This window comes from Carassius gibelio, chromosome B10 (assembly GCF_023724105.1).
Source record: "Carassius gibelio isolate Cgi1373 ecotype wild population from Czech Republic chromosome B10, carGib1.2-hapl.c, whole genome shotgun sequence".
Lineage (NCBI taxonomy): Eukaryota > Metazoa > Chordata > Actinopteri > Cypriniformes > Cyprinidae > Carassius > Carassius gibelio.
In genome coordinates, this window is record NC_068405.1 from 14502778 (window position 1) to 14523678 (window position 20901).

General features: G+C 38.6%; 1 protein-coding gene across 1 annotated transcript in view; it reads right to left on the reverse strand.

The window, feature by feature from the left end:
* The window catches only part of dchs1b (dachsous cadherin-related 1b), an 85636-nt gene extending 65412 nt beyond the window's left edge, over nucleotides 1–20224 (reverse strand). The window contains exons 1-2 of the mRNA XM_052567375.1: nucleotides 19868–20224; nucleotides 8201–10024 (exon numbers count right to left, since the gene is read on the reverse strand). Coding sequence (XP_052423335.1) covers nucleotides 8201–10003 — 1803 coding nt within the window. The 5' untranslated portion in view covers nucleotides 10004–10024; nucleotides 19868–20224. The remainder of the gene's footprint in view (nucleotides 1–8200; nucleotides 10025–19867) is intronic.
* Between the last annotated feature and the right edge of the window lie 677 nt (nucleotides 20225–20901).

The following is a 20901-nucleotide window of genomic DNA, read 5'->3' on the forward strand; positions in this document are numbered from 1 at the left end:
ATACACTCTTAAACAGTTCAGGCACAACCATCTGGCAGTCGGCACAGGTTCAGGGTTATCCAGGGACATGTTGCTGCTATTTTTCAGCACCTGGATATGAATGATCCATGTTTGATTCCTGTATATGAATTGATTAGTTGGAAATGGTCCAATAATGGCACAGCCTCTCTGCAAGACAGCTGAGAGCTTTTATTGAACATTCAAGAGTCCAAAGATCTTATCGGGCATTTCTGTTTGATCAGCACTGGCCCATCTACCCAATCTTTAGAAGAAATGGAGCGAAAGAAACATCTCCACCTCATTATGAGGGGTGCAGGGCTCTTTATTAGAAGTCAATGATCACCGATTGCAGGTGGAGCAGGTTGAGCCAGATGATCCGGTCAAGTTCTACTGCAATCACGGAGCGCTCTCATATCCGCTAAGCAGCGAGAGCACTGCATTCCAGGGGTAAACTCATCCTGAGGCAAAACACTTGAGCTCAGAGCAGTGCGTGCTACTGGAACAATGATGAATGGTCCAGCAAACCATAGATTGCCATTGAACCAGGGTCAAAATCATCACCTGGAGTGTAGAAGACAATCGTTATCACCACAGCTGCAAGGCGAAAGTATTTTCCACAGAAAGCCATCATTTTAAAGGATTGTTCCAGGTTCATTGCAAGTTAAGATCAAATAAAAGCAATTGAGGGATAATGTTGTTTATTACAAAAACTATTTTCTTAAAAAAAAAAAAAAAACAATCTGGTTTGTCATGAGCCACTTGTGAATGGGCCATTTTGTAAGCATTAAAACACTCACCATTTCTATATTACAGACATTAGACATTAACAATACATTTGTTAACATGATATTAATGTGGAAAATCACTTACTAACATTTTCTTAGGAGTAAGTTATGTCCAATTTTACAACTCTGTTGCCAAGACAATGTAATCCTTAAAACTGTAAAATGTTGAGAATGACCACACACACACACACACACCCCCGCGGGTACCCGACCCGTTGCAGGACTCTACGGTAGAGCTACTCTACTTAAATTGGCCCCATTTACTAGCATTGTAAGTAAGAGCTGATTATATGAAAAGGCATTATGAATTCAAATGAATGACTCTTTCCTTCCAGTCCATGAGTGACAGCAGACATAAAGCCTGGCAAACACAGACTGAACACAGCTACTGAAACTCTCTCCCATATCCACTATAATACTTTTAAGCGTGCCGCACAAGTATGATCACTCTTACAGAGACATGAGGTCGACGATCTTATTTTTCCAGGCTCTGCAGCCCAAGGTATTTTCAATGGCCTACAGAGGCCGTCCTTTCTTGATCTGAAACAAACGTGGACTGGAAAAGAAAGGGACGTGCCAACTCAGAACGCTTTGAATGGTAGGATAAGAAACACATTGTAACATTTGTGTCACAGAGTAATGAGCAAACTGAGACAACTATACATACGGGCCAAAAACAGTTTTGGCCATGAATGGATTAAAAAGCCATTTTCAACAGAATAAAAATACTTTAAACATCTAATCAGCTGAAAAAATGACGGAAGAATATTCTAAACATTTTCACGCTTATATGCTTTCTGAAGAAGAGCACTAAAATAAGCTTTGCAAGTGGATGTAAATCAGTACTTAAGCATTGATCTAAGACCTTGATTATAAGTCACTCCACATGAATATGACAGCTTGAGGGGAAAAAAAACAGGCACAATTAGTGAATTTTGAGTAGAAGCACCTCCGTATCTTTCTCCTCGGCAGTGAAGGTCTTTTCCACAGAGTTAAATCTCGCAGAGCCACGCTTGGATGCCAACTCAAACAAGTTTACCCAAACCCTGCCAAGGGTAGATGAATCAACTCAGCGTGAGGTTTGGAAAAATGCAGTAAGCTCCCTTTCCCATCAAACAAAAACCTCAGGTTAATGTACAGCCTCTTAAAAGTAATGCAAACAAACCTTAAAAATACTGACAGGGCATTATGTAATGGCTGCACATGGAGGGAAATAACAGTCCTGCGAATGAGGGTGAAGGCCAGAGGGTTCAATGAGTGGCAGAAAAGTGGCGAGATTTCACAAAGACGAGCTGGCAGAGGATCAACCGAGTGGGATGGAGGTCAGAGAAGAGACCACCGGGGTGACAGCAAGATTACTGGGTGTGTTGGAGGGATAATCTAGGTGCCTGCCAGTCTGCGAAGCAAGGATGGGTTAGAGCGACCACAATTAATGGCACTGTGAGTATATGTGCCCTGTTTATTGGCATGTCGGCTTATAAAGGCAATTGTTTAGGACTGTAGAGATGGAGCAAGCGAAAGAAGAATAGATTACCACTGCCACGCTGTGGTTCACGCTCTAATCCAACCTAAGCGTAGGTCAGCTGGCTTTAATGGACTGTTCGCCTCAACCTGTTCATTAAACCAATACAGCAGGTATTATTACTGGCTGCGTCTAGTGCGCACAGTAGCCATGTAATTAAATTTCACTTATCTTTGATGGAAAAGGCTTAAAAAAGGGAGGGAAAGGCCTGCTTATTTTGGAGGATGGACACACACTATAGATTGAAAGAACGAGACTGTAGACTGAAATAGAAGTAAAGATTGAGGGGAAAGGACTTGGAATTGCATTTGAATGTTAGTAGTGTTTGTGTGAATAAAGGCAGATTGTGAGTAATTACCCATCTTTAGTCGCCTCTCCTAATTTCCTTTTCACTAAACTCTAATTGCTTTTATTCGAGCATCATTAGGCTCTTTGACAGGATACATTTTTGCCCCCATGCAGCACTGAGATGTAAACTTGCTAAGCAGATTTGAACTACAGCAGCTAGCAGGAGGGAAAGAGGTTGAGGGGTGTTTGTTGAAGAAACGCTTAAAGGGACAGTACACCCAAAAGTGAAGATTCGGCCATAATTCATTCAAAATGTCATCTTTTGTGCTCCGCAAAAGAATGAAGGTTAATTCTTAATCACAGCTGCATGGTGCGCCCCATATTATTGAGATGGACTTGTTTTCAAGTTTTTCATGTTTATTTTCTCCATAGGGATTCTTAAAAATTTTGCCGATCTCAAAAGGTTTAAGACTGTGTACTTAACAACTTTTATTAAGCAATGAACTACACAGCCCATGTAAGCACTGCGAATGACGCAGTCAAATAAAGAAATGACAGTATAGCAAAAAAAAAAAAAAAAACCTTGACATTTTCTAGAAAATATTTGAAGTCTGAGAGCTTTCTGAACTTGCATAGACAGCAATGCAGCTACCATGTGAAAGGCCAAGAAAGGTAGTAAAGACATTGTTAAAATAGTCCATGTGACATTATTTTTGGGTGAATAATCTATTAACGGCAGGCAAAATAGTTTTCTTCCATGGTAAACCATGTCCACAGAGGCAGAGTTATAGCCTACTAGGCTGAGAAACATCATTAAGATTAAGAGTTTGCTTCTATTAAAGTTTTAAATGGTATTTAATTATTCTTACTTGGCGAATTATCATCATTTGCCTCATCTGATATGCTCTGGCGCCCCTGACACTTTGAGAATTGCTGCTATTGACCGCAAAGAATGATACATGTGAGACATAACAAAAACCAAGACACAACAGTGGAAAATTGCGGTTGTCTACATTTCAGATTTTGTTACAGGAATTATTGTAATGCTGAGGAGACAAATGAGCAGTGGAAAAATACAAGTGTTCGCAGATTTACATTGTTGAGATGCTAAACAAACTTGTGTATCCTGTTACTGCTGTGTTTGTTTGTTCTCTCAGATGACAGCTTCGGGTCTTGACTAAAGCTGGATTTCTCGATTATAATGTAATATCTCATGAGAATATTCCGGATCTCCAGCAAAAGTCCAGATGGCCTCTACTTACCTACAATCATGACTGGCCATCGCTGTTTTTCATCTTTATCTCTTATTATATCAAATATGACACTCTGAGAAAATGATCCGAAATGCTGACCTCACCGCACAAAGGAATCATCACCTCTAAAGTCATCAACCACCTGCTGTCCCGTGAAGCAACTTTCCAACAGCAACATTATGGACCCTAAGGATTCATACATGGTAATAGTCATCTCAACACATCATGAAATTCAATTAGATGATCTTAAACAGCACCACTGCCCCTGAAACATTTGAGCTTGCCAGTCTCAACACTATGTCACCAGATACAGCCACAGCTGCCTTGCTTTACCCTGAGACAACAGCAGTGTAGATCAGGCTCGCAAATGAGCGAAGGTCGAACAGCCACAATAGTATTAGGAAATACAAACAATCTAAAATCTGAAAAATATAGAGAGTTAAAATCAAACAGAATTGAAAATATTGGAATGGTAGAGGCGTGAGAAGATTGGAAATAAGGAGTCAAGGGCTCTCTGGAAAATGTAATTATTATTATTATTATTTTTTTTTTTTTGAGGAATGACCTCTTAACTCTACACAATTTTGTTTAGATCAATGTAAAATTAAAACACAAAAAATTGCTTTTAAATGGAACATGCACATAAAAATAAGTAAATTGCTAAAAATAATATTCTTATTTTTTCTTATCTTTAGCTTGCTTCTTAATATAGTATATCTAATAAACCTAGCATTTATATTGTTGGCTCTTGACGAATTGCTCCGATATTCTGTTAGTTTGGATAAAAGCACCTGATAAATGTAATGAAGAAATGCATGTAAATGTAAATGTCTATAAAGTATGAAAAATTGATATTAATTTAAATTGTTTCAAAAAAATTGTGCCTACATTTAATTATTAAATTATAAATTTTCTAATTCTGTAGAAGACTGCAAATAAGGTAATCTAAATATATAAAACGGAAGAAATGAGGAGTATATGAAATTGGATAGTGTAAGCATTTCAAGGATAAAGTAAGCATTTCACTACAAGAGGGTGAAGGGAACCAAACTGGATAATACAATGCAATATATTCTGGAAAAACTGAGTAGAGGAAATGAAGAAAAGGCTGATGCCACACACCATAAGGAGTGAGAATTCAAATAAATTATGTATACTGGCACCCCACGTCCACAGGACCAAGATTTCAACCTGTATTTGAAAATCGAACATTTATATGTTTTAGTGACTTTACTAATTGTTTTGCTTGTAAAAGGGGTTTACTGGGCATTCAAAATGAATTTTAACTTAAACAACTCACCATTTACAGACAACAAAAAAGGTTTGTGTGCTCTATTGCCGACTGGCACAGACTATGTGTAGGTAGTCGCAGTCTGGATCCCGTTTCCGGTGGGGCACTTTTTAACAGGCCCCACCAGGGGGCTGGTCTTGTGTTACAGGAAGCAGTTCCCCAGGTAGCTTCCTCTACAAGCATCAGTCCAGATGTTCTCCAAGGCCCTTTTTTTTAACATGATTAGTCTATACGACAAAAATCCCATTCAACACACTGGTTCATACAATTGGTCCGACAGGTGAAGAAAAGTGTTTTCTGCAGTTTAATGTGGAGAATGTAACACTAGCTGCACCTGTGAACATAAACTTTCTACCCTGCCAAAAAGAAATACGTAGCACACAATCCATATGATACAAATGAATTGTTTTAGGCACTGAAGAGTTGTCCAGTTCGACCTAACCCTGAGCTGCCAAGGCACGACTCAGGAAAAGATCTTTCTTCATCTGAAAAGAGAACATAAACACTATAGATTCTCTCAAATGTGAAAGTAATCAAGGCACATACTGAAAGAATGATATGCTCTTGATGACATTGGGTGATTTGTTTGTCTATATTTTGTCCTGAGTGGGTGTAAGTCCATTTCTCTCTCATTTGTTCTGAGTTAAACTTATGTGTTCCAGACCACCTATAAAAGACACTTTAGAGGCATCAGACCAAAAAGTAAGAGACTTATTATCAGATGTGAACATAAGGGAACTGACCTTGGTTTTAGTAATGGATGGACAACGTACACTGGCTTGGAATTTCTTACACTTCGATGAAAACAAAAATCTGTTCTGAGATAAGTGTAAAAGTACAAGTGTAATGGTTCTAATGGAATAGCCCAAAGGTTGATATATGAGCACATTGGGTGGAGAGACCTCAGTCCAATACATACAGAAGGGTCAGTCTTATCCCAACACGCTATAATAGGGACTGTCCCGAACAGGGATTGGTTTGCACGCCCTAATCACAAAATCTGTCGGATGGCCAGAACAATGAACAGAAAAGTAGAGCAGACTGCTTCCATGAGAAATTACTCGCGGGAGAAGAAAGGAAACCGTAATATAAATAAAAGGCAGTTTTCTCTTTCAGCAGTGTGTAAATAATACGCCATTCTATTCTATAGATAAGCTTAGTTAAACAGGCTTTTTTTTGTTTGTGTTGGGGGGATAGTGGTTGAAATTTTAACTACTAAAAATATACATTCATCATATACAATCTCTCGTTCACGACTACTTATCAAAGTCTTTCCAATAGACAAATGCCTGTTTATTAAACACTAACAAAATTAGTGTTTTAATTAACATTCACTAAGAGATTATGCATTTATTTCTATACGCTGTGTTTTGCTATAATATCTCAGGAAGGATTATGCAAACTTTAGACACGAAAGGCAAGCCAAGAATTCCCCATCTTGGATATAATCATTATTGTGTGATGATTTTCTACAGCCATGGTCAACAAAAAATTTACCCAAACATCTGTAATAGTGCGACTGTAATTTTGCCAGGCAAAATGTGCTAGGAAAAGGCACAAATAATCCTAATATACATAAAAAGGAGACATGTTTGCACTGAAATAATGTTATAGTATAATGTTAATCCATTTAGGATCTGGGTAAACTAGATGGCAGGTGGTGCACGAAAAAGATGTATGTTTCTTGTGCTGAAATATGTTCTGAAATGGTGCTTCTCTTTAGTGAATTCACTCATAAGTTTTATAATAAATTACTGCCCACTCCAAAGTTTCCAGTTGTATGAAAATGTTTATTGGACAAATAATGTTTCAGTAATTAACTTAAAGCCTATAATGCCTAGGGCAGAAAATACTAGAGAAGCCATGTCCTGTAACTTAGTGGATCAGAATCAGTGACCATTGATGGTACACATGCCAAAATACCAAAAAAACTATCATAGCCTAGTCCAATGAGACCATAAGGAAATATTACTGAGAAAAACCAGTAATATGGTTATTTTATGGTTTTCAGTATAAGGGTACTGAAAAACCAACTGTGCTGCTGTTTTCCCTAATTAAATGGCTCTCTGCTAAACTTTCATATCTTCTGGTTTCATAGAAGTCTTTCTAATGTCCTTTTGTTTCCAAGATTCACTGTGTAGTCTCTATTGTTCACTTCCAGCTTCCTTTCTATTTTCTGTCTTTATACATCCCTCTATGTGTGTGGCAAAGCTTATTTCTCTTATTGTTTCTCTGTCTGTCTTTTTCGCTCTCTCTCCTACTTCTTCTCCATACTGTGAACCCACATACAAATTCCATTAAACGCTGACCAGCAACTCTTTCCAAATATACGTTAAATGAACCAGCAACAATGTGGAATTCCAGTATTTATCTAACAGAGTTTGTTCTGGAGGGTATTTTTTAACAGATGCTTCTGTTGAAAATGGACATTACGGAGGTCCTTTGAAGTCTGGAATTACTTATTATTGGCACAAAAAAAAAAAAAAAAACGGAGGAAAAAAGAATACATGCCCTAATTTTAATTTCTTTTCCACAGGGGTAACAACAGCTTGAGAACACAGTTGGCCCAGTTGCCACATGGTGGCAACAATTATCATGGTATCAGACTTAAACCAACATTTCAAAAGAACAACCAAGCACAATTTTACCATCTGCTAAGCAACTCTTTCTGCAAGTCTCCGTGAGAGGATAACATCTGCTAATTGTGTGTCATAATTACAAATTGTCTTGGTGAGTGAAATTACAAATTTTCAATGCTCCACAACCATGAATTTTTCAAGCAAGATAAAAGAACCAAAACAAATACATGCAATGCTTTTAAAATTATATTTCAAGACATATCGAATGGTATGTAAAATAGTTATTTCTGTCATAGCCAAAGGTAGCACTGGTAAATCATAATTGACAATAATCAAAATAAGTAAATTGAAATGGATACCCAGCCCTAGTAAAAGTTTCAGTTACATTTAGCACTGCAAAACCTGAAAAAAAATCATGGTCGTGAATTATCAGAGAAATAATCACAGAAACACAAACAAAAGGAAAACATAATCATTCCTACCTCAAGGAAGCAGGTCCCTGCTGAGGTGTTCTCCTTGATTGAAACATTGTAGAAGCTGCTTTCAAACACTGGCTCATTATCGTTACTATCCTGGAGGCCTATTTCTACCAGAGCAGTGGAGGATAACGGCGGTCGTCCTCCATCAGTGGCCACTACTTTGATAGTTGGCTTTGGGTCCATCTCATAATCCAGCTTGGTTGCAGTGGTTATGATACCTGTGATGGGGTCAATGGTGAACCAACTGGCGTGAGTCTTCTTGTCTGGTAGGATGCTGTAGCGGACATCACCATTGGGACCTTGGTCTTTGTCCCTGGCAGTCACTTGCAGCACAAAGCTACCTGGGTAGACCACTTCTGGTATGGTCTGCTTGTAAGCCTGTTGGTCAAAGAGAGGCGGATTGTCATTGACATCGGTGACATGAATCGTGAACGAGGACTCTGCACGAAGCGGTGGGGTTCCAGAATCAGTAGCCATGACACAAAGCTCATAAGAATCCCTCTCTTCCCGATCCAGAGTCTGGTCTACATAGATGAGATAGATGATACTGTCTTTGGTGGTCAGGGCAAATTTCCCATCACCTCCTTCAAGAGACACGTTGACATTGGAGTACTCGCCATAATCAGGATCCGAGACAGAGATTCTTGCAACGTATTGGCCCGGCTGAGCACCTTCTGAGATCTGGGGCGAGCCATCTTCACTGAGAAAGATTATGGTCATGGTTGGCTGGTTATCATTGTAATCTCGCACATGAATTGTAACAAAGGCATTGGTGATCTCTGGATGGCTCGCATTATCTCTGGCTTGGACGACCAACTCATGAACCTTCCTCACCTCATAGTCTAGAAGCTTATTGAGCGTAATGATTCCAGAGCGAGGGTCGATGACGAAGTAGTTGTCTGGGTCACTCTGTCGCCGGTTTATCTCATACAACACAAGACCGTTGTCTCCTTCATCAGCATCTGTTGCAAAAACTTGCAGGATGTTGCTTCCCTGAGGAAGGCTCTCAGAGATTATGGCATTGTAGCGACTCTGGTTGAAAGTCGGAGCATGGTCATTGATATCCTGCACCAAAATATCAAGAGTCATCTGACCAGTTTTCCTTGGAGATCCACCATCAAAGGCCTCCAAAACCAGGGAGTAGGAGGACCTCTTCTCTCGGTCCAAGACTCCATTGACCACCAAGTCAAGGTAAAGGACTTTATTTGCTGCTCTTTTGGTCTCGAGACGGAACACTTGTCCTACATTGCCTTCTTTGATCTGATATCCTTGTACAGTAAGCTGATCCTTATCCGCATCAGTGGCTGGCTCAAGAGAAAACTTAGTTCCCACCGCCGTTTGCTCTGGGATCTTCAAAGTGGCTTTCTTCTTGGGGAATGCCGGGGCATGGTCGTTGATATCATTTACAGTGATTGAGACCTTGACTGTGAAACCTGTCATAGTTACTGCTATAAAACTGTAATGGTCCCTTTCCTCTCGGTCCAGTCGCCTTGCAGTCTTGATGATGCCTGTGGTTTCATCAATGTGGAGATCACTGCTGATGCTGGTGCCTTCGTGATCAGAGATGAAGTATAGAGAAGCTGTATCTCCAGGTAGCAAACCAGCACTAATGTCGCCCACTATTGTCCCCGCTGGTTGTTCCTCATCTAACTGGAGCTCCAAAATACCTGGTGTGCCCTCACCTCCAACAATTACAGTTAACAGTTCCACTAAAAAGCAAAGCACAAATAGCATCCTTAGCCTCCAGAATACCCACATCTGGAACTGTCCACATGTGTTTTTCCCAAAGCCATTAAACAGAGTCATCTTGCCAAGGTTTCTTTACACCTGCAAAACAGGAGAAGAGCAGACAGTCAAAATGGCATTAACACAGTAGTGCACAATATTATGACATATATTCCAATGCAGATCTACGGTTCCCTCACTGCCTCTCACAGAAAGATGGAATGCATGAGAAAGAGGTGCGTTTGCTTCAGAAAGGAGAGGCTTCCCCCAGTCAGGACAGTAAAAAGTAAGCGGCTTTCACATGTTGTACAGGCTCTTATTCATACACTACGCTTTTTCAAAACACACTCCACATGCATTTCTTTCCCATTATTCTAACGTGCCTTATCTTTGATACATTCAGATAGTCAGCTTCAGTAATGTAGTGAATAAAACATCAAAAGACTATTATATAGTAATATAGACATCTCTTGCAAATTGTTTTTGCGTAAAAGAGCAATTAATCGTCATTTGCTTCCTAATGGAAAATATATTTTATTTCCAGTCATATTCAGATCGAGTGGGTACCTATAATATCATTATAAAAAGCTGTCCTCGAATAACTGTACATAGCTACGTACATTACAAATATGGCTTAACGAGACTTTGGTACCAACAGTAATGGCATGTAGCACAGAATCATTCATATTTGTAAGAGTGGGGCCCAGGTGGCAGGATAAGGCCTTCTTCCTTGACACTACAATCCCAACACAAACGTTGAGTTTGGATGTTCACATAATATTACAGTCAGTTCAAACCAAAACCACCCCAAAAAAAACATTAAAGCAGTTGATCTTTATTAAAACCATATTAAAGAGTAAAACCTAGCCACTAATTCCGAGCAGAGAGAATGATAATGCTCAGACAAAAAGGCCAGACAGGAGTCTGGAGCATGTGTTTGGAAAGCATCTCTCCTCTTGTCATATGTGTGAAGGCTGAATCCTCTGTGAAGCAATCTGCTACAGATGGTCAGACTTGGGATGATATTTTATACGCCACTGAAGAAGTGCACTAGCACAATTAGGAAATTATACTACTTTGGCTGGAAACGCAACAAACCTCAGGAGTCTTTGCACTTGCACTGACTAGAGTTGCTGTTGGTAAAGTCTGTATTATCCAAACCTCAATGCATAATGATGGCAGATCATCACTGTGGGCCATTGTGGTCTCTATACATAAGTGATTTACAAATGCAATTTGTCCTTGTCAGTTCGGTTTAAGAGTTCTCCAGTGAGATGCACAGAACTCACTGAAGGAAGAATATAAATATTGAATCTGGACTTCAGTGTAATTTTTTAACAAGGAAGAAGCCCTCCAGATGAAACCACATGATTGTTTTCATTCATTGCAAAGCTGTTCAACCAGGCTCCCTCTAGTGGCCACAATGAGTCAACAGCTTTGTGAAAGAGGTAGAAGACCAAAACATTTTTAAAATAAAACTTTTATTGCAAATGATAACACTACACAGACATACATCTACAGCCTAAACCAATGTGTGTGTGTGTGTGTGTGTGTGTGTGTGTGTGTGTGTGTGTGTGTGTGGACAATTCTGAGTGGTTTGGTGCCTCTAATGGTTGGCATTTACAAATGATTAACCCCACAAACACAGTTGACCGGCAGGGCTCCATGCTGTCTGTCCTAATCAACTTAGACTTTCATTAACATGTGATACATTCATAGCATGTCATGTGTAAAAGGTCACACTAACACACAAATCACATGTCCAAGGACATCCAGGACAAAGACCACAATGATCATCAGTACTGCTTGAGTGATCTGTAATATAAATCTCATTGGAGTCACACAGGTTGTGTTGAAACTGATTTATAATAGGTTAGTGATCATTAAGGATCCAAAAAATTAAATAAAAAATCAGTTCTATCTGGGGTTGAAACCCCAAACCTGCAGTTCTAGGATCAGGAGACCTCCTATAGGTGTTTTTGTGAAGTGTGGTCGGCCCAATGTTGGGTCTAATGAAAGCAGCAGAGATTGTGAGGCACTTGGGGGCCACTTTGAGCCAATTTAAACAGATTCTGAGGTCATTGAGGCCCACAATGCATTGCCACACAATGTGTCTCGTTCCTATATTTAACGGCTTATTAAAATACATAGCATATAGAGGTTGTCGAGGGGGCTGGAGGAGCTGACGGTTTCTCCATCAGGATCGCACAGAATAAACAGGGGCCAGACTGAGTGATTGACAGAGGCGTCTGAGGAAAACCTGTGGGGGGCCAGCAGTCTTATTCACCACACAGCATTTCTACATAGGCACAAAGGCAAACTCAGCATCATGTCAGACCACAGAAGAATTTGAGAATCTTCTTCATAACATTCAAACTGCTGATAGTCTTATTATTATGATTTTTAGAAACATTAAAATGGCATGAGAGTGCATTCATGATTACCTATGAATATGAGGCAGAAACCATCACAGAGTAGGATATATCAGTTTAAGAAACTTGGCGCTATTTGATGGACAAATGAGAAAATCTTTCACCAAAACCCATGCTTATGATGGGTTTGAAATTACTGAATACGGATGAGCAGTTGCCACAGTTTCCGCAGACTAAATGGGTAAGGAATTCACTCCCGCTCAGTTTTCAGTATTTAGACAACCACAGTGCCAGACCTCCTTGGGCTTTCTGCTTTTAGCCATCCAGCTGTCGTCAAGAGGCTGGAGTTGGTTGGTTTAACGGTGAAGGTGGCAGGCGGGTCTTAGTAGAAGATCCTGACTGATATGAGACTGGCTTAGTTGGTTTTTATGACAGTTGAGCTATGCTAAGTCTGAAAAACCAGGTGACAGATGAGCAAAGAAGGATCATTTCAGTTGGATCATTCGTCTGTATCTAAAACTAATTCACTGAGCATCCATTAGAGAAAAGAATGGATAAAGTATTTGTGTTGGCATTGTACAAATGTTAATGCTTTATAATACTGCCACAAAGTCCAAATTTCACTGATTTTTTGGGGGAACTTCTTAGATATTCTACCTTTTGTAAATTAAAAACAGATTTAGACAGAGTTTTATACATACCAAATCCTTAAAAGCGTCAAATATTAAAACGTCCAATGTAAAATCCTGAACCACTTACTGAGACTATCTGTATGCCCTGTCAAGGTATTAAACTACACTAGACTTGTAAAGCTCAATTTTTTACAAAGATAGCCATTCATATAGTACATTAGTACAACCCTAAAGCTACGAGGTCCTATAAAAACCCTTATCAGCGTGCTTTACCAGTGACTCACTCTTTAAGCTCATGGTAGCCAACACACGCTCTTTAGCTGTCATCTGTATCGTGTTTGAATGAAGACCGAGATTACACTTCTGAGGGCAATTACTACTAATTTCTTCAGTGTGTAAAGACCCTCAGTGCACTTAAATAAAACAGCTTAAGACATCAAGAATGAGTTCAAGGTTGATGCTGATGCCAACTCTAAATATCTTCTAGAGAATTTGCCACTGGTTCACAGGAGGTTTACCAGTCCCAGTTCACTAAATAGGAAAAAGATAAAACCCCCAGCTAACATGGGATGAGGAAAGGTCTCACGAGTAAAAACAACCTCCATCATCAGGTAAGTGAATGAAGAGTTTGTCCTCCAGTTTGGACAACAATGATGTAATCCTAAGAAATGTTGTAATGTAGCTTTCCGGACATTTCTCTCCACACAGGCACATGCTAGTTTGGTTTTTATGGTCTCTCTGTGGCACAGGTTTAATAGGATATGAGGTTTCCTAAGAAAGTAACTGGAAATATGGAGTTTGTCACTGTGGCAAAAAAAATTGAAAGAGTAGAAATGTTTCCAAATTTCCTTCCCCAATCAGGGGAAAATCCAGAAATAACAAGGTTTGGGCTAAAGCAGTGACCCCACAAGTTCAGGTGAGACATTTCTCATGGTAGACACCCCAGACACACAGGTTTCCTCATAAGTTGGTGAAGGCTATATAGGATTTTTTCTGTTTTCAGAGTTCAAAGAAAATATATAAAAAATAAATTATTAATCATATATATCAACTACATAAATATTTTATTATGTGGCCTATACAAAATTACATTAACAGATAAAAATACAATTATTTTGCCACTACCTTCCAAGCACACTGTTTGGTGCTCTAAAAAAAGAAAAAGCTGCAGTGAATAAATGAAACAACCTGCGGTCTTCCTTGTTATGATCAGGGTTGGGTATGCAACGTGCTCTTTCTCGAGGAATGAGATGTAACAGGAAAAGAGAGTGGGTGAGAGAGACAAGATCTCTGAATTATTAATAAGCAGTGACGCACTGTTTAACAAATGTTGAACACTGAGATGCCACATCTCAGGTTCCCATGTCTCCCAAGTTACAGCACACTGTGCTACCATACACACACTAAACTGGGTATTACGACCGCTTGATATAAAACATTCTGAGATTCTAAAGAATAAATATTTTGTATTTGGGTGGATTATTTTATGTAATGTAATTTTGTTTTTTATTTTTGTCAGACCCCAGGCACCCCAGCCAGACCATAAATTTTGTGACCAATACAAGCTATCTAAGATGTTAATGGGCTGGTTAATGCTTAAATGCTTGTCCAAATTAGAATTACAAAGAGGCCTATGCCCAAAAGTAAGCCACCATCGGCTGTGGTACCTTTCTATTAAGGAAAAGGAACTGTGCCTCAGTAGAATTTTACACTAACTTGTCCAAACTCTGACCTTATCTACAAGCCCGCATGTTTCCAGTCCATTTGACAGTACTGATGCTTGAGAATGGCTACCATTACTGGCCATGAGAGGTCAAATACGCCACAAAGCCAAAGTGCCACCACACTGAAATTTGCTAATAAATACGCTGTCGAGAGCTTTTAGTAACAGACCGAGCACTGAACACTCCATTCGGAGCATTCTCAATGTAGCGCTCAATGATTCACTGATAGTATTACTGAGTGAATGAGCAGTTCAGGTGAAAGTAGAGTGAAGCACTCAGAATCTTTTGAGTGATCTGTACACATCTCACTAGTTTGGTTTGGTGTATTAAGCTGAGTTTAATTAGTGTTTCATATAAAACACACACACATAGACAAAAACCAAAACAAAAAGATGATATGTAGCATTTCAATAAACATACTGTACATTGAAGGGGTATGTGGTATCACCACCTGGTCAAATGACTTAGCAAGACCAAGCTTCATAGATGGAAAAAAACAAGCCTTTCCCAGGAGAAAAGCCGCAATCTGGAGCACTTAGATATAATGGTTTGGCTGTAACCAAAGTTGCCAGGGAGCCGTTTCCAAAATCTAACAATAGAGACGTTTAGGTAAGCTAATTAAAAACAGAACATTTTGCAGACAAAACGTGTACTCAGAGCTTTTTGTTACCTATCTTGGAGTGTTAAAGAAGTTTGAAATGTTAATCTTGTTTTTATAACATCTGCAATCCAGGCCCATTGGAATAACATGCCTGTGACGACATTTATGCAAAATGATATCACACTACTTAAGCTGCACATTTCACAATGCTTCAGGAGTATTGTTCAGTTTAGCCAAAACAGATGAATCTGTGAATCTGGCTACATTCGTTTTTAAGTTGGTCATTTTCAGCATATTGTGGCAGTTTAAGAAATGAAATGTCCAGTGAATGATGGTAAAAGGTTAACGCTTTAACGTATTTGAAAATAATGTACCACCCTTCAATGAATCCTACCCTAAATCTGACTGAAAGAAAATGCAATTTAGTCTTTGAACTTTTGCTGAGTCTTACACATCTCAGTGCTTTACTAGGTGAGCTACCAAGCAAGTTTACTAGATCAGAAAAGCCAAACAAATGGAGCTGCTTATGTGATTCAAACATCAAAATGTATAAGTTTACAAACCATGTGCTGAAATACACTGTAAAAATATATAGCAAAAAAAAGATCACTGGAATACATTTTACAAGAAAACTTAATTTTTAACCTTTTTATGAAATAACGTCTTATGAAATTTTATGTTTAATTCAATGTGTAACTTCCCATTTCTTTATAGTTATTTACTTGCAATTATTTCTGAATGAAAATTATTTCAAAATGCAGTCTTAACAAATTTTTAAAAGTAAAAGTATTTTAAATATTGTGCAAGGAACTGTGCAAAAATAGTCTTTATTTATTCATTATCTTCCCAATCAAAATTTGTGTAAAAAGTAAAAAAAAATAGTTGTTGCCATTGTACTGTCTTTATTGTTCGTTTCAGTTGAATACTACAGTGAATTGTTTTTTAAAGGAACATTTTTAGATTTGCACAATTATAAGTAGAGGCACGTATTTCCAACAAGCCTAGATTGAATATCTGTCATCCATTCAAAGCAGGGAGGAGTAAGAATTGGCCTGTGGCACATCCAACCATAACTTCAGAAAATAAATGCTTTTTCTGGTAAGATATGGCAAGTGCACGAAATTGCACGCAATCTGTTTCCTCCAAAGAACAATTCTGAGATGATTATAAGGCTTCAGTTAAGAGCATAAGGAAAGAGAAATGGATATACACCCTTGAGATCTCAGATCTAGACAGGCAAATCACTCAACAAAATGGCTATTTCTCTCCTTCCCGACTGCAATGTTTGCAGGAAACAGATTAATTGTGGTTTCCCCTGGACCAACAAAGACATCAGAACTTACCTCTAATCTTAGAGTTTCAGTGTGGCAAATACACATTCATATCAAATAGCAATCATTCAATGAAATACAAAGTTCATAAGCTTCGGTAATGATCCTCAAGCAATGTGTGGGAGAAGGTTTCAAACCCCCCTCCAACTGAAACACACACCCTATTCTCTTGGCTTATTCTAATTAAATCAAACAGCTCCTCTCCCCCCATGTGTTGCCTCTGATCACTTTCCAAGTGTTGATGGGGAACAGTATGAACAGACTCCCCCTCACTGGGTAAGTCTTTCTTTTACTGCCTTATAACGTGAGTCTCATGCTGAGGCCGCACATGTGCCCTGCGCTTCTGACATCAGCTAAGATCTGACGCAGGACAAAAAGAGGTTCCAGAGCAGCCAAGATCACTTCTGTACTTCATTTGGTACTGATAGGATATTAGTGCAACAGACTAGATCAGTTCTTGAATACATGTAGAGATACGTTGTTGTTTTTTCAGTCAATGTTAGACAATAACTTTCGAGAGAGGGGAATCAGATATCAGATATCACTAAAATATGTGTCTGTCTGCAGTGTTGCCCCTAAAACAGCTACTGAACAAATGTGAATATAATTTACAAAGCTCATAACTGTACTTTTACAATATTTACATATAGCGTTGTGCAAGAAACGCACTTATAAATGTCAAATGAAATACATTACGAGTCCACTGACAATCGAACAAATGTTCCCTGTAAAGCAATGTTTTTAATTAGAAGCGCCTGTCAGTAATATGGATAACAGATTGTTCTAAACCTCCACCCATTCGAAAGATTGTTCAATCACCATAATGTGCAAAACATACAATGATTGACAGGCCAGTGTCCAATGAACAGATGCTACTTCCAATGCAAATAGCGCTCCTAAAAGCATGCCGTTTGAGTGGGACCAACAATGATGCTTTAGAACATATTGTCAAAGTCCCTTTCAAGGAAAGTCTGTTCACTCGGTAGCCATATTTGCAATTCCTCTGAGCAACTCAAACTAGACAAAGTCCTATCAAAATGAATGGAGACATCCGACATCCTGAAATCTCAAAAATGGCTTGCTAAACTCTTATTTTTAAATAAGTTACTCTTAGCATTAAATTTGATTACATATTTCAAATCAGCAACAAAATCTGAAATGAACTGCCCCATGAATGTTGTTTCTTATGCTCAAATAGCATATAAAATCAAAATTTTCAGGCAATTTTTCTGCATGGCTGGTCTAGCCTCAGGTTTCTATGGGAACCGGATCTTCTGGCTGCTGCAGTGATGCAATGACTTTGCCAACTGGCTTTTTCATTTAAAAGGCGGGACTATTCCGCCATATTGCGTGTTGTAGTATCTCCCATTCAGAAGTATAGGAGTGAACCATCTTTGTATTTCTATAGTCTATAGTCTTTGATAATGTCCTATGGTCATCAATCTTTGCTGCCATAATAGACTGCAATGAAGAACACTTTGACAGAGGCCATGTGTCCGTTAAATTCTACACACAGAAGGACGAACAGCACAACAAAACCGTATGGTTTCGAACTTTCATTTGATAGAACAGAACATTTTTAAGCAATAATATTTCAGTTTATACAGAGTAACCTCAATTTTGGTATTTCCAGTTATTTTGTTTATTTCTGCTTCACCAAAGCAAAATTTACTGATTTGCATCTCAAAGCAACACAGCACTTTTTGGTTGCTGAATGAATCAGTGTTTTTAACAAATCTGTTCAGTGAATGATTCAGAGTCTCATAAAAACCGTTTGCTGCCACCTACATGCCTAACAATATAACCTCCAAATAGAGTCACTGAAAAATCTCCAACACTAATTCAGAGAGCTTACTACATAATACAGTCTGTCTGGAAAGCACACAAACAGACAATGTTTGCATCACTGAAAAGATCAAACATCGAAAAGACCAATCAAATTAGGAAGACCGGGACTAACTGTATAGACAAAGAAAAATGACCTTGCTGCGTTTTTAATTAGACATAAAAAAAAAGTGCAGTCTTGAATCAATCACCAAAGAACAGGGGTGTCCCTAATACATTGCAGAGTTCTTGATAGTAAAGGAAATACAAACTATAATAACTACAAGCCAGGGTCCATGCATTCACATACAGATGTGTAATACTGTCATAAAATAGCCTACACATCTGCAGCATTCACTTCCCTGTGCTTGTGAAGTGCGCACAATCCCTTAATGCCACTTCTTTCACTTCCAGCGTTAGATGCCTTTCACACATGAGTGAGCAAACTGCTCTCTTCTCTTTTAACTGCACGCTCATGATACTTAATTACAGCCTTTATAGTTTGAAAAAGGTACCTAAATAATAGGCATGCCGTGATGCAGTGAGACGCGTGCAGTTAGACGTTGCGTGCAGACACATAGCCTACTATATAAGCGTCCGGTATAGCCGCAGTCACCGATGAAAGAGCTCGAGCAAAAAATGGTAATCCTACAAAAACTCAAACATATGTCTCTTGTTAAAAATAGTAGTCTGATTTCGGAAAGAACGCACGCTCAAGGAGAAACCGATCTCCGCTCGTCCGTTTACTGAGAAACGGTTCAGTTTTACGTGCGAGGAATAGTAGCTACCCCTCTCCTCCTTCCTTTTGGAAGATGTGACTCTCTGGGATCCAGGTCCGTATACTGATGGGATAAACGTTGGGAACGGTAGTGGACTCACCCACGGTTTAATAAGAAAACATAGTCTATTGAACGTGGATTTTACAAAATATCAGTAAATATCAGTAAAAAAAAAAAAAAAAAAAAAAAAAAACAGCTACACTGTCTAAAAGCATCTAACAGAATGAATTCACAGCTCATTATTTAGCCAAACTAAACATTAAGTAGGTCTAGATAATTTTACTTAATTGGTTTAGATTCTTAAATTGTTTCGTGTAGGTCCATAACGTTGCGTTTGGTCATTTTTACGCATCCACACAGGTATGCTTTAACCAGCTGACATGAAATACACAGACGAGCATGGGCTAGTCAATCACTTCTTCAGGGTATAAACCTTAGAGAATGAATGAAACTGCTCGCCCACACAAAGAAACGCTTGGTTTTGCAGAAATGTGAAATGAAATGAATTGGAAATGTGAATTGGAGTAAACGTATCAATAACCCACATCGCACAGCTAAAATCTCTAAAATCATACAGAACTTCAGCGTTTTCCCTTGAGCAAACGCTAAAAATGTCAGAATTTGTGTTAAGCAGACTGTCTTGAGTCATACAGAACGACAGGATAACGACATTGATTCTTACATTCATCTGAACGAGCTCCGCGATTGTCTGTGAGCATCCGTTGTTTCACTCAAATCCAATTTGCATGCAGATGTATCCAGCCCGTTCCCAGGTCGTTTTTGTTTAAGGTTAATACATCAGCATTAAATCCATGGGAAATAAATAGAATTCTAATGGAGATACTCCTTCTTTCCACCGGTAAATAGTAGCCTAGCCCTCAGGTGTGAGCGGCTCCGCATTCACTATTCCATTCACCAAACAGGAGCAGAATATCTTACGATCTCCTCGGTGTCTCAATAATAACGCGCACCTCCGGATAACGGTCACCTCAGCATCCAATGCTGCATGGACGGGACGCTCTGTGGATACACCGCACCTCCGCGAGTGAAATCAGACACCCACACCAGGCCCTGCCTCTCCTAATTTGGCTTGCTAATATATTCGACACGTGGGGAGCGGTACAAAAGGGGGAGCAGAGGAAAAAAAAGAGGACTGAGGAAAAGACCAGACTTGTTCCTGTAGACTGTAGTGCCACCATGCTCCACCTTGGAGAAGTGGTTTGAAGACAAAGAACCAGATTCAAGACCCTTGTCCAATGTGTAGTTTGGTGGTGTACGTAACTCATGTTTTTGTACATGCATTTGAATATAGCCTAAGTATATATAATTATTTACGAATATTAAATGTAATAAATGTGATTTAATATAAATTCTTAAAATCGATAAAATTTATAGGCTATAATTTCAACAAATTATACAATGTATACAATTACATAAATTATGCAATTTATTTAAAGTGATTCATCTAAATTAATCCAATTAAACTAAAACATATAATGGTTTAAATTACTTTTGAATGAAATATATGGCACATTACTGTGTTGTTCTATAAAAATAAAAAACTATAAAATTATATATATATATATATATATATATAAAGCAACATTTCCACAATTATAAGTGTATAAATAGAATAAATTATAGGGCTGTTAGGAAAAAATCTAAATCGAAAAATGTTCATTATTGTTTTGTATGAATGTATTATTATTATTAAAG